The sequence below is a fragment of the Mixophyes fleayi genome, chromosome 2, assembly GCF_038048845.1.
Source record: "Mixophyes fleayi isolate aMixFle1 chromosome 2, aMixFle1.hap1, whole genome shotgun sequence".
NCBI lineage: Eukaryota > Metazoa > Chordata > Amphibia > Anura > Limnodynastidae > Mixophyes > Mixophyes fleayi.
The window spans coordinates 245,058,337-245,079,260 of NC_134403.1; the positions used below are offsets into that span (position 1 = coordinate 245,058,337).

The window sequence follows — 20,924 nt, forward strand, 5'->3', positions numbered from 1 at the left end:
AATGACAAAAGTCAAAGTTTATTTTGTGTGTTATAATCACTGTGACAGAAATGACAGACTACACTGCTATTGGATCAGATGAAGAGCACAGATCTGAAGGTAAATCATGTATAGTGTGTACACATGAATCGGCAGACTGATTGGAAATTCAGTCGTAGGTAAAATCTTTATAGATAACACATTGGTTGGAACATTCTGTAGTGTGTACCCAGCCTAAGTTACAAAATCAATATTTTTCACAGCTGAGCTATAAGCAAAATACTGATGAACTGAGAAAATAGATAAGCATTTTTTGCCCATGAGAACAGAAAAGTAGGGACAATCGGCAGTGTGGGGGCCACATACAATCCACACTGTCAGTTCTCTAGGCCATTATTATACTGTGTGTCCTCAATTCTTAGCATCAGCATCCACACACTGGTATATTAATACAATAATATTGTGAGCAGAGAATTGTGGACTTGTGTCATGACACTCTGATACTAGTAGCCATGTAAATTCACATGTGAGACCCATGTTATTTGTTATCCAGCAATGACTAACAATCTAACTGGCATCCAGAGAAACAGGGTCAGTGTAGTTTATTGAGAAATATTAGAACATTTTATAAAGTTGTCTTCGATATTTTCTTTAAAATTAAAACAACCCCCTTCATATTGGTAAGCTTATTTACATAGTGATGCATTCACAATTACTATTTTACTGGATTTGACTATGTTATGTTTCTAAACCTCCTCCTTCTTGTAAGTATAAAAACACACTTCCTGTGCTGCAAAGATTTTTGTCCCAGCATTAATAATCAGGAGCAGTTCCAATTCAAACAGTGCTGTGTCTGTTTCTAACACCAAGTAGCTAGAGTCATGGCTCCATTCATTCAGCACATAGGTTAGAAAGTGACGCCTCATTGTTTGAAACGCCCCTACTGACGGTTTCTGATGCCTGGACAAATTCCTTGCGGCACTGGCAAAACTACAGGGTTCCTCCCATCTGGAGAAAAAGCTATGGGATTACCATGATATTTAGTTTACCATTGTACACTGGCATACTATGTATGGTTTAATAATTATCTCAAAAAAAATAGCACACCCTCAATTAACTCTCTCTGTCCATGGTACTAGCCAGGAATAGGTCCTTGGCAAAAAAATTCAAACAATATGCATGACAAAATTGTTCAAAGACTGCAGCTATTGATTCCTCCCCATATGGGATATACATATTGATACAAGCACAGACAAGAACATAATGTTTTGGGGAGATTCCCCTCCTTCATCTATTAACAATTGGAATAAATTTGCCAGTATTTAAATGCTGACATAATGACATCACAGATTACAGCATTAGCAAAAACTTTACAAAACAAAACATGTAGAAAATACATTTCATTACAGTGAAACAGCATCGCTAATAGTTTTCATTTAAAACTAAGAAATTAGTATTTTTATTTTTTTTAAAAAGGTATAATACCAATATAGAAAAATAACCTTATTCATAATTTTTCATATAGTATTAAAATAAAAGATTATTATGAGAAATACACATGTTTACTGTCTAATTATTCTATTCAAAATTCATTTTAGTCATTATGTTAATTAGGACAAATCATTGAAAACTACAGAATATATTGAGTTTATAACAAACATTCAATGCTGTGCTAACAAACATAATTTAATCAATTAAGTATATCAATTAATGAATTTACCACAAGAGGAACAAACAGGGCAATTACTAATTGGTTAGGGAAAAAACTTTTCCTTCATAAAAGAAAAAGAAACATGCATTACTCTGTATACGAGTAATAAAAGTGTAATAAAAATAAATGTATCAGTATGAGATAAAATGTAAAGCTGTATAAACTGTAAAACAAAATGAAGTGACTATAGTGCTAAAAATGGTATAAGAATTTATATAGTGTCTTCCTGCAGCCATCTGTTGTGGGCATGGCCATTGAAACACACAGGGTGGAGCAGGGGTGCGTACACATGGTATTAATGATAATAGCTATTAGCTTGCAACCTGTTGCGCCACACTCTACCATCCTCCCAGTGACAAATCCCCCATCACCCCTTTCTTTAGCATTATTATTATTATTAATATTTATTTATAGGGCGCCACTAGGTATCCGTAGCGCCGTACAGGGACAGACAGAAATACGGTACAGGGTGAGACATCACGGAACAGTTAACAAAAAGCACAGTAACTCAGAAGCTCAAAGTACAGCTAGATGACAGACGAGAGCCCCAGCGGGGTAGCTAGAGGGGTAGAAGGGCCTCACGGAAGAGACAAGGAGCTGGAGAGCAGAGTTAAGGTGGTGGAGAACAGGAGGAGAGGAGGCCCTGCTGGAAGGAGCGTACAATCTAAGGGGAGGGTAGGATGGACAGAGACGCAAGGGTAGGAGGAGGAAAGGGGGAGAGCGGAGGCAAAGACGGAGGGGGGGGTTAGAGGAGAGCGACGAGGACGGAGGTAGGTGGGAGACAGGAAGGAGGGCAGTTAAGTGGGGGACTGTAAGGCTATAAGGAAGAGGTGGGTTTTTAAGGCCCGTTTGAAGCTGGACAAGTTGGGTGAAGTTCTGATGGAGCGGGGGAGCTGGTTCCAGTGGAGGGGGGCAGCACGGGCAAGCATTATATGTAATGCCTTAATATTACATATGGCTCCACTCAATAGCAAAAAGGAGCACTGGAGCTCACTGAAGTCAGATTCACTTATCCATAATCTTCTGATTTCATTTTGAAATATTGGTACCGCATTTTCCTAATGCCAGTCTTCTGGTACTGACATATTTATGAAGTAGTACATACATATAATAAATGAGTTTTTTTGCCGTTATTAAGGTTCACTCACTTATCACAGGTAGATACTATGACCAGGTGCTTTTATCAAGCTTAGCCTTAGATAGCTAGAACTGCATTTAGTCTTGTCTTAGGCGTGAACTATATGGACAATATTTATTTGCTTGATTTAAATTGATTGTCACTAGTAGCATATAAAAAACAGTGACTACATGGGGAATTATAGTTGCATCTAATTATTTTTGTATTTTTTATTATATTTCTACTGCGTAACTAAGTGCAGTTTAATGTAACTTAGTGCAATTTCTATTATATATGACTCACTTGTGGCTCTGTGCAATCAGATTTAATAGCAGCACATTGGGCTATGTCAGACAATCACTATAGTGCAACAGAAAATTGGCTTTGTTGAAATTTTTTATCTACAGACCTTATAAGCTATATAATGTTATTATTTGTACACAGTTGCTGTGTGACTAAAGACCCCTTTGCAGTAACACAACGTGCCTCAAACTGTAAAGGAATTGTTTCCAAAATTGCTTGATATTTAAAGAATTTTGGGGTATCCAACAATGGGTTATTGTTTAAGTTTAGTTCTTCCTCCTTACTTTTGGTTAAGATTTATTTCCCTTCAGTTCACCCTGTTTTTCTAAAAACTTTCTTTGTAAGTTGAAACATGTCTTAATATTGCTGGTAAATAGGACAGGGAAAATGTTAATGCTCTGTACTTAAAATGATGAGGGTATTTCTCCTGCAGCCATTAAAAATGAGACATTTTCATTGTACTAATTCTTTAGTTATTTAAATCTATGTTGTGTAATTTATTTGTATACCTCCTAACAATTAATTTTATAACAATTAAATAATTTGATCTAGTTTATTTTCTCAAGATTGTTTATGCTGCCAATTAAAGCTACTTATTGCAACTAATAGATTTTTTTCTTTCTCTTTCATAGATTTGCCATCAAACTTTTAGAAGACTTGGTTTACTTTGTGGTGGATGTTCCCAATAATGGCCAAAATGTGTTAGAAATAGTGATTATCAAGCCCAACCGAGAGCGACAGAAGCTTATGAGGGAGCAGAATATACTTAAGCAGGTTGGAAAATGAACATAAAAAGGATTTGTGAAAGAAGAGTTAACAATGGAATCAAATGTGCTAATTGGTGTGCTCAGCCGATGTTTAATTTTCAGATTCTGCTTTTATGTTTTCCCTTTGCTAATTTTACTATTTGTTATTCTCTGTTTCTATTTTGATTCTTTCTATGTCATCTCCTGTTTCCCGGTTTTGGTTGTTGGTCTGTTCAAAGCTGTTAACTCCTAGTATTCTCTTACTGACTTTCCTAGATAATCTCTGTGTTCCACTGGGTTCTTTATATAACTTTCTGTAGCTAAAGTGTCCAGTATTTCATATTATTCTGTAATGGGATTATTTTTATTTCCTGAGTCGGCTAACTGTAGATCATTTGTCACTTAATCCTTTTATTTATTTATTTATTTATTTTCTATTGTACTCCTCTTCCAGGTATTTGGTATCCTGAAGGCTCCATTCAAAGACAAAGGTGGCGAGGGTCCCCTACTTAGACTAGAGGAGCTCTCTGACCAGAAAAATGCCCCATACCAATATATGTTCCGAATCTGCTATCGAGTTCTGCGTCACTCTCAGGATGATTACAGGAAGAACCAGGTATGCAGAGGTCTATGGTAAAGACATTTGGATTGCTTCTTCATCCTAATGCAGTATTAAAACCCCCCAAAAAACTACAACGGAATTGGGTTTTAAAAATGTAAAGACCAATATAGGTTTTCAATAATGCAATTTTTGTTTATCCACGTTCTTTATTGAACGTGAAACACCAGTAGTTGCCTAATAATTAGTGATTGATAATTAGATGATGATGATGATGGTGCACAGTGCATCAAGCAAATACATTAGATTTGGCTCTAGTTTACAATGTTGACCAGTCAGTTAATGGTCAAAAGTACCCCTACCATCTTTGTTTTATGTATCTGATGTTGCGTCAACATGCATTCTCCAGGATTGCTAAGCAAGTCATGTATGTTCTTATTGCCAGGACATCAATATCTCCATCTGCATTTTAAAGATAACCTGTGACCTCCATGATTTGTATTTAGTTAACTTTTAAGTATTTGGTGTTCAAATACTTTAAAAAAAAACAAAAAAAAAACAACTAACTTTTCTCTCTCCTACCACTGGGGGACACTGCCAGACATTGGGGTATAGTAGTGGGAATGGGAGTTTAGGAACTAAAACGTTATGATTTCTACTCTACTTCTCTGCTATGCCCCTCCTCTCCAGTAGATACTTCAGTCTTTTTTTTTAGTGCCTTAGGAGTTAGGCCAGTTTGGTATAGGCTCCTGCCTATACTTAGATTAGTGATAGTTTGTCACGTTTTTAGTTTATTTTTTTCTCAGTGGTGCTTCACGGGGATAGATCCTAAGTCCCAGAGAGGGTTAATAGTCCTGGGCTTCCTTCACCCTGATCCCCGCGCAAGGTAAGAAGTGGCTGATGCCTGGGTCTTCCTTCCACCTGTCTTGCCAGCATTTCCTCCCCTAGAATCAAGCTTTTAGATGTCAGTCATGCCATTAGGGCTTTAGGTGCCCACGGAGATAACCCTCTTTTAGCAGGCCATGGAGATAGGTCGCACGGGGGAGATCCAGGATCCACCTCTCCCCGCCGACGGACTAGCCGGCAAGCCCCCTCCTCCAGACCCCCACCTTCCCTGACAACGAGCAGCGGGGTCCGTTAGCGCTCCCTCTATTATAGAGAGCGGCGCTGCATGATGAGGGCAGACATCTCACACGCTACCTGGGCACTGTAACAAGCGTGTTGTGGAGCAGTTACCGACAGCCATATTATAGATGAGCTGTTTGGTAACGTAGAGAGGAGCAGACATTTTTTTTGGTGAGGGCGGACCTGGAGAAGGACCTTCGTTTCCCGCACTTCTCAGGCTCCTGCACAGCGGAGTCGCCATTTTTAGCGAGTAGCTGCATGTCGCTTCTCTCCTCTCATTTACCTCTTCTGTGATTGGTATCGTTAAATCCTGTGTTTGTTTGTGTACAAAAACATTTTAAACATTCATAGTTGATTGTTCTACCTAGCGGGAGAGGTTAAAAGTTACTTTGGGGCTGATTTGTACCCGGGTATATAGATCTGGCTACAAATTGTGTATTGCTGTATTTTGACATTAACTGTCTCGACAATAATCATTTATTTGTCTAGTTATAATCAGTTTATACTGTATTTAACCAGTTATGTCTAACAAAGAGACCTCTGATAGGGGATCCTCTGGAGGGTCTGCATTGTATTTTACTTGTGCCATATGTAAAGTAAAACTTCCAAAAGGACAGCATGACAAAGGTGCCCTTTGCGCTGCTTGTGAGGCCGGATCTCAGGAGCGTCCCAGCTCAGACACTGGTAGCCATGGAAGAGCTGCCTTGGATTAGGTCCTTTGCCTCAGCCATGGAAAAGTTTACTACGGTGATGTTACAGGCTGCAGAGGTACGTCAGAATGTTGTTACAGACTCTCAGGTATCTCTCACTGCAGGGCAGCGCTCCACACATGTAACAGTTGGGGGGGGGGGTGACCAGATAGAAAGTGCAGGCACATCCTCACAGGGTTCTCTGACTCGGAGTGATGATCGCCTACTTGCGGTCTCCCACAGAGCAAAAAGGGCTTTACTGGCTGTAAACCAGGGTCGTAGCCCAGGCTCAGATATCCCATCAGATGAGGATGGGGATTTAGACTTGGATACTCAGGAGGAAGACTCTCTGAGTATTATGACCACCTCGGTGGGTAATATTGAAAGTCTGGTGTTCGGTATTAGGCATACCCTAGGTTATGCTGACCCTACACCCTCAGCTCCCTCAGCTTTCTCCATTTTTAAAAGGACTAAATCTCAGGTTATGTCTTTTCCACCGTCATCAGAGATGGTGCAGATTGTGACGGACGCTTGGTTAAATCCAGGAAAACAGTTCGTTATGCCGGGTAGATTTAAGAGTTTTTACCCTCTTTCAGCAGAGGATTCTATTAAATGGAAGGCGTCTCCTAAGGTGGATAGACCAATCATCAGGTTGTCCTCTTCCTCTGCCATTCCTACCCAGGAGAGAGTGTCTCTCAAAGACCCTACTGACAAAAAGTGTGACAATGCTCTCCGGTCTGCATATATTTATTCCGGCAGCTTGTTTAGGCCCACTATGGCAATTACATGGGCAAATAAGGCGGTACAGATGTGGGCGGAGCAGTTGGTCTCGGTCATTCAGAGTAAGGCTCCGCTACCTGATCTCCTTGTTCTCGCTGAGCACATTCAGGAGACTGCGGATTACGTAGGACAGGCATCCATGGATACAGTAGCTGTCAATGCCAGGATTGGCGGCCTTATTATGGCGTCACGACGTTCCCTATGGTTACGTTCGAGGGCGACGGATGCTGAATCAAAAAGGTCCTTGGAAATCCTGCCTTTTGATGGAGTCACTATGTTTGGGCAGGAGCTTGAGAAAGTGATTGAGGTAGCCACGGGAGGTAAGAGTAATGTTCTTCCCATGGGCTCTCGTAAACCTCGTCAAGCTCGTTTTCGCTCCTTTCGCTCCTTCTCTCAGGGCCGTGGCGGCCCACCAAGGGGTCAGCAGGCTGTTTCCAGCGGGAGAAGGCGGCAAAGGAAGGGGCGCTCCCAGACGGGGAACATCGCGTCCCAGTGAAAAACCTGCAGCATGACTCCTTGGCCCCCACGCGGGTACCCGTGGTGGGGGCATGGCTTCTTCTATTCAAGCGCCAGTGGTGGTCAGTCACGTCGGACGCTTGGATTCGAGGAGTGGTGTCGAGGGGTTATGTTATAGACTTAATCCAGTCTCCAGCAACAAGGTTCCTTTCTTCACCGGTGCCCGCTTGTCCCCTCAGACGTCAGGCCCTGTTGGAGGCAGTGTCAAAGCTTCAGGGTGCGGGAGTGGTGGTTCCGGTGCCGGGGCCAGAAAGGGGTCAGGGGTTCTACTCCAATCTCTTCTTGGTTTCGAAACCGGATGGAACCTTTCGCCCTATACTGAACCTCAGGTCCTTAAACAAGCAAGTGGTAGTCCAGAGGTTCAAAATGGAGTCTCTTCGAACAGTCATTGCAGGGATGGAAGAGGGAGAGTTTCTAGCTTCCATCGATATAAAGGATGCGTATCTACATGTTCCCATCTGGGAACAGCATCATCGTCTCCTGAGGTTTGCGTTGGGTCCCGATCATTTTCAATTCAGGGCCCTCCCTTTTGGTTTGGCCTCCACTCCTCGAGTGTTCACCAAAATTATGGCCGTCATGGCGAGTGTCCTGAGACGAAAGGGAGTCACGATAGTCCCGCATCTAGACGACCTTCTCTTAAAGGCAAAGTCTGCAGAGATCTTAACTTGCCAGGTTCAGACCACAATGAAGTTCGTGGAGGACCATGGGTGGATTCTGAATGTGCCGAAATCGTCTCTCATTCCAGCGCATGCGCTTTCTGGGGATGTGTTCGACACAATGGCTCAAAGGGTGTTCCTACCTCAGGAAAAGATCATCGCCCTCCAGCGGAGAATCAGAGTGTTATTGGATCGCCCTCGAGTGTCTATGCTCTACTGCATGAGACTTCTAGGGACCATGGTGTCTGTTTACGAGGCAGTTCCGTTTGCCCAATTCCATTCCCGCTCTCTTCAGATGGAGATTCTCCGGAAATAGTCAGGGTCACAGGAACATTTGGACAGGCAGTTCATCCGCCTGTCACGTTTAACTCAACTGTCTTTGACGTGGTGGCTGTCCATGAGCAATCTGGACCTTAGTTATCACAGACGCAAGTCTCTCGAGTTGGGGAGGAGTCACGGGACCGTTAAGGTTTCAGGGACTCTGGTTTCCCCAAGAGTCAGCTCTTCCCATAAATGTATTGGAGCTGAGAGCGGTTCACAAGACTTTGTTAAAAGCTCATGGGTTTCTGAAAGGAAAACACCTTCAGATACAGTCAGACAATGCCACGGCCGTGGGTTACTTAAATCATTAAGGGGAACTCGCAGCAAGGCAGCCATGCAAGAGTCTGAATCCAATGGTTTCCACACTTCCAGGTTTAGCCTGTCTAGACTGTTGGCTTTTTTGCAGGAGGGCCTGGATAAGGGACTCAGACTGGGTTCCCTTAAAGTTCAGGTGTCTGCGCTGTCAATTTATTTTCAGCGAAAACTGGCACCTCTGATTGAGGTCCAGACCTTTTTACAAGGGGTTCTTCATATTCAGCCCACATTTTCTCATCCGGTAGAACCATGGGACTTAAATTTAGTGCTGAGGGCTCTTTGTCTTCCTCCATTCGAACCCCTTCATACTGCAGAATTGCACCATCTTTCTTGGAAGATGGTTTTTCTTCAAGCTATATCCGCGGCTAGGAGAGTGTCAGAGCTGGCAGCACTCTGTTGTAACTCTCCATTGTTGGTGTTTCATGAGGATAGAGCGGTGTTACGTACTAAACCTTCCTTTATTCCAATGGTAGTGTCTAGGTTCCATCTCAACCAGGAGATTGTGGTTCCGGCATTTCGACCAGGTTTGTCTTCTTCATCTGACTCTGTTGATTACGATCTTCACCTGCTGGACGTGGTTAGGGCTCTCCGGTGCTATGTTGACCGCGCAGCCTCACTTCGCAGAACAAAAGATCTGTTTATTTTATATAACGTTAAGAAGCGTGGTTGACCGGCGTCAAAGCAGACTATTGCTCGGTGGATCACTTCCACTATTAGTCTGGCTTATGTCCGAGCATCTCGGCCAGTTCCTCATACGCTTCGGGCTCACTCGACCACTGCTGTTGGTGCTTCAGCTGAACAACTGTGCAAAGCGGCCACTTGGACGTCTGTTCATACTTTTGTAAAGTTTTACAGATTGCAGGCTTTCGCTTCTTCTGATGCGAGCTTTGGCAGGAAAGTATTGCATGCAGCCGCTCCAGAGCATTCCCTCCCATGAGGCTGCTTTGGTATGTCCCCAATGTCTGGCAGTGTCCCCCAGTGGTAGGAGAGAGAAAAGAGGATTTTTACTTACCGTAAAATCTATTTCTCTTTCTCCACTGGGGGACACTGCGTTCCCTCCCTTACTCTGTATATGATCTGATTGTGAATGTTTTTAACTTACATTCTTTGCCCCTTGGGGCAGCTCCTTATAGTACACTTAGTCAAAACTGAGATATCTACTGGAGAGGAGGGGCATAGCAGAGGAGGGGAGTAAAAATCATAAAGTTTTAGTGCCTAATACACCCATTCCCACTACTATACCCCAATGTCTGGCAGTGTCCCCCAGTGGAGAAAGAGAAATAGATTTTACGTTAAGTAAAAATCCTCTTATTTTTTCCCTGCTGAATGTTACCATTTTAGCACTCTGGGTAATTAAATGACTAATCGGTGCAGTAGGGAGGTAGTGCTGGAAGGACACAGCTCACTTTTAGTTACCTGCTGGTCTGAGTTGTCTCGCCAGTGCCTCCTGATTCTTGCACATCGTCACTCTAAGCATTGTTTACTGGTCTGGAGAATCTGGAGCGAACATATGCAGAAAAGGGAGAGTGGTCCAATTTTCCACTTGCTTATCTCTTTCATGGGAGTACAAGAATATGATATGTTTTTTATTATTTTTAGTATTTATTACTTTAAATAAATAAAACACTGTCACATTTGAACTAACAGTATAGTAGATATGTGCCTCACAGTATAGTATACTTTACAGCTTTTTATTTTTTTATCCAACATTTCCCTAATGAGCTTTCCTTACCAGTTGCACTTATGTGACTTTAATTACATAGTAACAGCAGGGTCAAGTGGTAATGTAGTCATTAGAAGCAGCATATGCTGAGCAAGCCAGATAAGCTAGATATGTCATTATTACAAGACACTGCTGCCTTGTGCCTGGAATTTTCAGTGGTGGATGGGGGTGGAGCTTGTGAAAAACAATGGTTATGATGATGTAGCCAAGCAGTTCTGGAAACATGTGGGGAGAATGTTGTCTGAGACTGGGCTTCTGTGTGAAATTAGACACTGTATTTTATTCCATTTAAATCTTAAATGTTTATCTTCTAACGATAGTGTTTTGCTATATGGATGATAGCCTTATGTTGGCATAAATCTGAGCTCTTCTTATTCATGGTGCTTTCTAAAATAGATGACTTAAGGATAAATAAATGCTGAAACCACATAGTTGCTATTGTTTATTGCCACTGCTACATATAATTTTTCTTTACTGTAATGTGTGTTTTACGCTGTCTCCCTTACCTTCCTAGTACTTGCCCCTCAACTTTTTTAATATGTACCCGTTTACACACACTATTCTGTTTTTCTTGTTAATGATGAGGATAAACAAAGATTTATTTAAATAATTAAAGCTGTAAAGTGTACTATATTGTAAGGCACAATCGTGCTGTACTCAAGTTATTTCTAACCTATCTTCTTGCGAGCCGGGGATTTCAGTTTACATTTATCAATTTAGAATGTGAAGATCAGGGTCTAAGCAAAAATCTTATTTAGGTATGTTGCAAAGATCTCTTGCTCTGTTAGCTGGTTCTAAATTTAGCGGTAATGAAGTGGGTTACATGTGTCTCTCCACCAATATTTGCTACATTGTGGGCAAGTAAAAAAAGGATTTGACCCATTGGCGGATCTAGAGGTGGGTGATCAGGGTAATCACCCCACCTAGCAGCAATCTTCATACCTTAAAATTGCTGCTGAGAGGTCCGATCATTGGGAAGGAGTGGGCGGGGGCCAGCCAGGTCCAACCAACCAGAGTGAGGGATGGGTGTAACTGTGAAATCACCCCCCCCTTCCCAAGGCAAAAGTCTAGGTCTGCCCCTGATTTGATCAGGTAGAGAATCATTTAAATGTTTTTCATGCATGCCAATCCATTTATTATTTTTAATATAATGAATTATACAGTGTTGCTTCTTTTTTCTCATTTTACCTGGTTTCTGTTTCATTTCACTTTTTTTCCCCATGTACAGTAGTTTTCTGATCTTCTTCCATTCTAGGAGCACATAGCCAAGCAATTTGGTGTTATGCAGTCTCAGATTGGCTACGACATCCTAGCTGAGGACACAATTACAGCTCTGCTGCACAACAATCGGAAACTTTTGGAAAAGCATATCACTAAAACAGAGGTTGAGACTTTTGTCAGTCTGGTCAGGAAAAACCGTGAACCTCGGTAACTCCACTCTGTTCTATAGCATAATTTGCTGATTCATGTTTCTTTTAACCCACTGGCTTTTGTTGTGTAAAGTAGATGGGAATAAAAATAACTTAAGAATAAATCCATATAAGATTTCTGTGGAGTTGTGGACCTGGTTTAGAGTTCATCATTATCTATTTATATAGCGCCACTAATTCCGCAGCGCTGTACAGAGAACTCACTAACATCAGTCTCTGCCCCATTGGAGCTTACAGTCTAAGACACACAGACTAGGGTCAATTTGTTAGCAGCCAATTAACCTACCCGTATGTTTTTCGAGTGTGGGAAGAAACCGGAGCACTCGGAGGAACCCCACGCAAACACGGGGAGAACATACAAACTCCTCACAGATAAGGCCATGGTTGGGAATTCAACTCATGACAAAAACATATTTTTTTTCAAACTAAACTTTTATCTAGAGACCCCTACATTTCAAGTGACTCCAAGGTTAGATGTTTGATCTTCATTTGTTTTTTAGCAATTTTATACATTTTTCTTTGCAGTTACTTTTACAAAATATTTTGGCTTATAAGTTAAATAATAATGAGTTCTTTGCTCATATATTTTTTTAGATGGAATAAAGTGAGTTTACAGATAGTATATAGTGAATTTAATAAGTAATAGTGGTTTTATATAGTATAGTAGTGTGAGTATATATATATATACATATATATATATATATATATATATATATATATATATATATATATATATATATAGTAGTTACATGATATTTAAGTCCAGACGTAAGTAATTTTTCCTCTCTAACTATTAGTAATTATGTTTTATGTGTTCTAACTGGTTCACTTGTTGAGTTCACTTGTTGTTGAGTTGCATAGTTTTTATATACATACAGAAGGATCAGGCAGGTCCAAAGGTTCATCTAGAGGTCCATATGCGCACCACTAGCTGTTCCACTCAAGCGCCAGCTGGCCAGATCCATGTCTAATTTGGCCACATTAGACAGATCTGACCATTCAGTATTTGGGCCAAATGGTTGATGACGGCACACAGGATTAGGTTGTTGTCATTTTTTAACATGTTCCATCAGTCCTAATCCACATTTCAAAAATCCCAACCTAATTGGCCTTCAGATTTGTAGCATTTATGGGTATCTTAGGGTATCGCTTGATATCAAAGTAGCTTCTTTCAAAAAAACGTTTAGCTCAGTCATGGGCATCAGGCGACCCTGTAAGACTTCACCTGAAGTCCCCAGCTCCTTCCTGCTTCATTGTCAGATTTGTTACACTTGTTTAATATGCCTGCTGATATGTTATTACACATAGGTGTCTTTTTCTTTGATTAAATGTATTGCTTTAACTTATTACTGAGCTTAATAGTACTGGGTGGCCCTTTGGACGGTAAAAGGACCATGTGGCCTCTTAACTATATTGTGTTGCCCATCACTACTTTAGTTGGCTCAAGATGTATCAGAAGATGGGTGAATAGCTGAGTGTGGACATTATTTTATTTCTGATATCTGTTTTCAGTGATATTAGATTTACTGTTTTGTAAATGAACCAACTGTGTGATCTATCTGGATGTACAACTTTCACCCATGGAACATTACTGAGCAGTAGAAATTAAAAGAGAAATAGAACATTAAAATTATAGTAGGATAATCTTATCTATCATAAGAAGTGCTCATTTTCCGCCTAATTTTGCTCTATTTTTGTACATGTCATTATCTTTTAGGTTTCTGGATTATCTTTCAGATTTGTGTGTGTCAAATCACATTGCCATCCCAGTAACTCAAGAACTCATATGTAAATGTGTTCTAGATCCTAAAAACAGTGATATCCTCATAAAGACAGAGTAAGTACCTTGTTTTTCAAAGTGATTTAAGCTTCCATAATGCCTTTTGAATAAAACTGAATTTGGCTCAAGGCATTTGGCAATATCCTCTATCTCAGCGGTGGCCAATGTGTAGTGACATGAGATCTACATTTTCTTTACTCCTTGGATGCTGATCTACCACCCTATATTCCCTTTACTACCATTGGGGGACACTGCGAGACATTGGGTATAGTAGGTGGGACGAAGAGTTTAGGCATTTATCAACTTGTTAGTTCCTCACACTCCTCCCTTACTATGCCCCTCTTCTTCAGCTCAGACCTCAGTTTATTGCTAAATGCCTAGGATATAGTTCACTTTGGTATAGGCTCCTGCCTATGCTTTAATTAGATATAGGTTTTCATGTTTTTATTTTACTTTCCTTTACAGGTGCAACGCAGGGATCGACCCAGAGGAGTGAATAGCCTGTCGACTTCCATCCCTCTGGGTCCCTGCGGAGGAGGGATCAGCAGCGTGAGCTCACTCACCCCTCGCACCATTGCCGGCAGCCTGTCCTTCCCTTAGATTAATGAGCAACAGGGGGACATAATGTGAGTCTGCCATAGAGGCAGTATTTATTTAGATGCACCATAGTGCAAAGACAACCATACAGGTGGCCACATTCAGAGTTGGTAGTCGGGCGGGAGTGAAGCTGTAGCAGCCTCTCCTCCCAACCCGACGGAGCTGCAGGCATGTCCCCCCTCCACCTAGAGAACAAGCAGCGGGAGGACAGCGTAGCGATTGCGTTGTTTAAGATACAATTCGCTCGCAAACAGCACACAGGGCCTGGGCACATTTATTCCTGCGTTGGTGCATAGATTGCCGACAGCCATACAATAGATGCGCTGATCGGCGATTCATGGAAGCGGCCATATTAGAAGATGGACTGGAGGGGAACTTCTTCCCACTCCTTCTCAGCTTCATGGTGCGGACAACGGCATTTGGATGCTGACACAAGGAGACACATCATGCTGCCTCTTCTCAGCCGGTACCTCTGTATTGCTGTTAATAGTTTACTATGTAAGACAAATTTAAAGCCGTTTAATTCGTGCTTAGACATAAATCAGGGCTGTTTTTCACACTCTGGAGATTGGTGTCTAATAGTTATGAATTACCTAATATATAGACCTGGTAAATTTTCCTGATATACAGAGAGTGTGTGTGTATGCATATAAATACCTATATCGTACAGACATATTTATATATAAGTATATATATATATATATATATATATATATATATATATATTTATTCTATATTTATCCTGTGTAACTCTTTTTATTGTGATGGTGTATTTCATGTACAATTCACAATAATTTTGAAAAAGGGGTCTTCCCAGGGGTAAGAGATCCGCTGGTACGTCTGCACTGCATTATATATGTACCACAAGGATAATATATACAAAATTATTCCGTGGTAAGAAACCAGCTGGTATGTCCATATTGCAATGTGTATATAATATGTGTCCAAAGGATAAGAAACAGATTTATTTTGTAACACCTGTCTTACCTTTGTATTATGTCTAAAAGGGCACCTCTAGGGGTAAGACACCCGCTGGTTCGTCTGTACTGCATTATATATGTACCAAACGACGAGATTCAGTTTTATTCTGTGACACTAGGTCTGAAAAAGTATGTGAATCCCACTTTTCACACGCTTCTACACACACTCAGCCCACACAGATCAGATCTGTTGCAGGCACATCTTCCCAGACAGAAGAGGCTATGTCTCTGTCCTGGTCTGAGTCCACCCAGACATAGACACATTTGCTCACCATCTCATGGGTAAGCATAAATTTGTTTTTCAGAGTAATTCACAGTCAGAATCAGGATATGGTTCATTCCGCGGCAGAGAATGGCTAGTTGGATCTTGATTTACAGACAAAACTTTGTTAACTCTGAAAGTTGCACATCCACTCTCAGGATGAATAATCTCAGCTTAAGCACCAGACACACTTAAAACCTTTGCGGAACTTGAGTCTGCGACCCCATTCGCACCTCCTCAGATGCTGGGCAGAGTGTCTGACCTTTGGCAAATAGCCAAATGAACAATTATTAGACCTGGCAGAGAAAATAGTTAGATGGGAAGGAACCCTTGGGGTTGACTAGCCTGTGAATCGTCTATTCATCTATTCTGCTATCACTACGCAGGGCAGGTGCCAATGGAAGGTTTTCTCTGACAACAAGTGTACTCTGGCCTCCACTCAGCGTAAGTGATGGCTGGGTTTTGTAAAGGGCCATTCAGCCATGGTCAGAGCAGTTAGCCAGAGGTATTCTGGAGGACGTTCCAAGAACGGAGCTTTTCAATTTTGCAGAGTTACAGTGTAGTCTCCAGGGGCCACTGGAGGTAAGAGTACATCTCTTGCCGTCAGTTCCACTAGGCCACGTCAATGGCGGTCTTTAACCTTTCGTTCCTTTTTTTTAGGGAGCGAGGTGCCCCATTGCGTACTCACTTCTCGGCTCCCATAGGAGCATATAGTACCTGCACAGGTGCAGGTAGGTGAGGAAACTATATTCCTGGCGATATTCCCGGAGGTTGGGGTATTTTATTCCAACCTATTCCTGGCCCACAGATGGATTCTTTTGTTCTATTTAAGCTGGCAGTCCCTCAACAGGCAGTGAACAGAGAGAGTTCCTGTCACGAATACTTACCCCTCCGCGTTCCCCCGCCGCTCCGTCGGACCAGGAAGCTGCACTTCCGGGTTCGCCGATCACGTGATCACTACCTAGGGCGGTCACATGATCGTTACCTGGGTGGGGAATTCAAAAGTGAACACAGTATAAAAGCATAGCTCTGACACTTGGTGAGTGTCAGAGCAACTTACCAGTTCCTGGCTCCTGATTCCTGTGTCCTCCTTGTTCCTGCTTCCTGTGTGTTTGCCCTCCTGTGTACCGACCTGGCTTGCTGACCTTCCTGATTGCCTGTGCTCCTGACCCGGATTGTCTCACGCTTCTCTCTCTATACGTTTATCTGCCATTCCTGTGTACCGACCCGGCTAGCTGACCACACATCTGTTCTGGTGACCCGTATACCGACCCGGTTTGATTGACTCTCAGATTACCTTCCAATTCTGTCTGCATTGCCTGCCTGTGTACCTACCCGGCCTGTCCGACCATTCTCATCTTGCTCCTATCCCGCTGTACTACATCTTGGGGCAAACCTGAGGACCGCAACCTGCGACTCCTGGCAGCAAAACCCATCCCGCCTTGTGGCGGTTCTTGGTGAATACCAGGGAGATCGTTAGACTCCGCACCTCAGGTAAGCCAGCGTTAATCAAGATTAGTAGTGTATCCAGTAATCCGTAACAGTTCCTGACCTCAATATACATCATGGAGGTTTTCTTACAAGTACCAGTCTGGAACGGGGCATTGGTGTCACTTTTGCTTTGGCGGTACAGGAATTTAAGTTCCGGCGCAGAATCCTGCTTTTTTATTCTGGACATTGCGTCTCCTGTTTTTCCAAGGTTATGTCGGTCAGGGCAGGGCTACGGGGCACCCTGTGAGTCAAGATAGTACCCTGTCCGGACGACCACTTTCCGAGGGCTCTGTCATCTCTCCCTCACAGACAAATCTCCATCTGGTTCCTGGAAGAGCACATCTGGGTGCAGAAACTACATAGATCTCCACTCAATCTGCCACAGCAGATACGTTTTTTTAGACCTCACCTTCTATACTGGGTCCCACAGGGTTTTCCTACCAGAGGAAAGGGCCTCCCATTTCAGCGCAGGAAAATGATGCTTCTGGCGCGGAGAGAAGTTTTCTCTTCTCAGTTGCATGAGTCTCCTGGAAAACAGGGTTCCAACATTCTAGGCAGTAATGTTTGCATGCTCCACTCTCCACATCTCCAGAGGGAAATTCTCCAGAAAGGGGCTGGTTTTCAGGTTATTGGACTCGCAGATCATCACTCTGTCTAAAACCCACACGTCTATCTCTCTCGCAATGGTTAGCCAGACAGTCCAGGAGTGAGGTCAGTCGTTCACAGGTCCTAGACCCGGTTCTGACAGGCTCTAGTCTATGAGATGGAGGCGGATTAATAGGATCCTTAGGGTTAAAGTTTTTTTTTTTGGGTCATCCCAAGAAGACAGTACTTTCAGATCTGGTGCTCAGGGTGCACATGATGTGGCATCAGGAAACCTCTAGATAGTCAGATAATGCCACTTCTGTTGCATTTCTGTAGTATCATGGGGGAACACGCGGCCCAAGAGCAGTTTGAGAGACGACCAGGTTATGGCCTGAGCAGCGTGTCCTATTCCCATACTTTCAACCATTATCCCGACATGAATGGGTGGCAGGCCACGAGTCTCAGCAGGCAGGCAATTAACCAGGGGGAATGGTCTCTCCATGGAGACGTCCTTTGTCCTCCTGGTGGAGTCATGGGGGCACTCCGGATTTAGTCCCCAGGGTGTCCATACTTGTTTCTCAGGTCACCCCTTTACTGCTCATAATCAGGAGACCCTTAAGTGGATTTTTCAGATGCCAGGATGTTCCCTGAAGCTTCGGTCTGGTGTACCTGTCGTTTCCACGTCCCAGGTTCTCATGGGTGCTAAAGAGTTTCTAAAGTAGTGTGCTTCCAGCTCTTCTGGGGATCTTCATTTACCCCACAGACCATTGTTCTCAGACATGGGCAGCTGGTGGTGATGCCTCTCTTCCGCCTACCTCTATGGCCAGATTTGAACGGTCGGCCTCTTTCTGAAACTCTTTTTATCGTTTAGCTTGGCGCTGTGGCATTGGAGACCCTAACCTTAGGGCCAGAGGTTCTTCCCAGGGAGCTGTTTGGTTCGGTCATCCATTCTCCTTGTTCTAAAATAGTAAAGTGTTTGGTGTGAATCCTAGGATTTTCACACGTCCCAGTTCGGGCTTTCAAAGTCGTTTTCTTTTGCAAGCTACCTCTGATATGGGACTCCGCCTAGGCTCCTGCAAGGTGCAGCTCTCGGTGCTCCACATCAATTTCAACACGGGTTTACAGGATCACCGCATTCTCAGTCTTTTCTTCGAGGGGTCTCTTTCGGTTTATCCCCACTTTGGTTGGTCAGGGGAAGCCATGAAATCTAGTTTGGGTGATCAGAGCGCTTGTTTTGGCCACTTTTGACTTGCTAACTCTGGGAAGATATGTTAAGGTAGGGGTGTTCCCTTCGATATCGCCACAGGGCGATACACAGGGAATAGGTGGCAGTAGTGTGGATTGCACTCCCACATTTTACTTTTCCAGGAGCATAGAGAGGTGTGTTGCTCCAGCCAATATTGGTCCACAGGATAGTATCTGCATTACACTTGACTCAGGAGCTGTTATTCTTCCTCCTCTTCATGTGACACTATTCCTCGGCTTGTTGTGGTTCACTCTCTTCGATGCCAGATTGACCGCAGGGTTGCTATCCATGAGACTAATGTCCTCTTCATCCTTTCAGACGCTCAATAGCGGGGCTGGTCAGTTTCCAGGCAGTCTCATGCCGCTACGTCCCTTCCACCATTCGGTGGGATGTTCGCGCCCCTTATCCTGTTCTAGTGACTTTAGAGCTCACTATCCAGGGCGGTTGGCACTTCTTGGACGGCACGTCACGGTTCTTCGGTAAATAAGTTGTACAGGGTGGCAACGCCCACATCTTCTACAGAGTTTCTTGGTTGCATGGCTTTGCAGCCGCTGATGCGAACTTTGGGAGCAGGATGTTGTGTGCAGCCATTCCAGAGCAATCCCTCCCTTAGAGGCAGATTTGGTATGTCCCCAATATCTTACAATGTTCCCCAATGGTAGGAAAGAGAAAAGAAGATTTTGACTCACGGTAAAATAGATTTCTCTGACTCCAGTGGGGGACACGGCGCACCCTTCCTTGCTCTGTAAGTAGTGCTGTTTCTAGTGCTATTTTCTGTATTGCTTCTCCTTTTTTCCTGGCTTCATTATACAAAACTGAGGTCTGAGCTGGAGAGGAGGGGCATAGTAGGGGAGAAGTGTGAGGAACAAACAAGTTGATAAGTGCCTAAACCCCTTGTCCCACCTACTGTAACCAATGTCTCGCCGTGTCCCCCAATGGAGTCAGAGAAATTGATTATACAGTGAGTAAAATCTTCTTATTTCTTAATAAACTTAATAAAACACATATAATTATGTGGTTAATTCATATATGTAATAAAATCTACAATAAATTATGCAGCTAACAAACACTTAATCAAATACACAACTAACACATATTAAAATATAACAATATAAAATAATATAGCATGCAGCTAACACATATTTTATAAAATACACACATGTAAACACACAGCTAATACAGGTAATTAAAATATAAAATATAATGCAGAGCTAACACAAATACATGCAACTAAACCAATATCAGTAAAGCTGTGTGATACCCGGGCAGTCCTAAAATGAGGGCTTTGATTGCAGGCCCCCTAAAACTTTCGGACCCATAGCAGCCGCTTCGGCTGCTGTCTCCATAGTTACAAAACTGGCATCTGGGTGTACTTGAGGAGCAATTGTGCACATTCTGTGTCATTAGGCACACCTATATATTTATTTTCACCCATACACACTGTTGTGGCAATGCAATCAGTATGCTACCGTATATGTGAGACTGCTGCAGAGACAACCCCTCCCACATGCACACACACAAAAAACACATAAGAGTAGCAGGGGTGACTGGATCTAGCAACTACCGATGGATCACGATCTACCCTTTGGCCACCCTTGCTGAAATAATACTGACGGATATGAGTTATATATTACTTTATAGTATTAAATGATAATATCAATGTAAGTTGGTCTGCAACATCCTAGTTATGTTCTGTAAACAGCACTTCATAAAGATTAAAGTGCTTAAGCCATAAAAGAATAAGTACATCTATTAAAGATCTGTATATTTTAAAGTTCATTATTTTTCTTGGTTAAAAAGTAAAAAAAATGTAGTAACAAAATGTATTTAAAAGAATGTTTACTGTCTTATTCATGAATAGTCACTCATTAACTTACAAAATTCCCCTAGCCCCACATCTAGCTTTGACATTGTTTGATTAGTCTATAGTTGATTAGTCATAAAATCATATGCTTAAAAAACAATGAGTTCCTTGTATTTTAATCCATTAAGCAGTAGCTCCCGCATTGTAAT

At 42.5% G+C, this 20,924-nt stretch overlaps 1 protein-coding gene across 2 annotated transcripts in view; it reads left to right on the top strand.

The window, feature by feature from the left end:
- The window catches only part of ITPR3 (inositol 1,4,5-trisphosphate receptor type 3), a 194,631-nt gene that overhangs the window by 50,502 nt on the left and 123,205 nt on the right, over positions 1-20,924 (top strand). For both annotated transcript variants that reach the window (XM_075195726.1, XM_075195727.1), the window contains exons 14-17: positions 3,743-3,884; positions 4,311-4,472; positions 11,796-11,968; positions 13,688-13,807. In XM_075195726.1, coding sequence (XP_075051827.1) covers positions 3,743-3,884; positions 4,311-4,472; positions 11,796-11,968; positions 13,688-13,807 — 597 coding nt within the window. The remainder of the gene's footprint in view (positions 1-3,742; positions 3,885-4,310; positions 4,473-11,795; positions 11,969-13,687; positions 13,808-20,924) is intronic.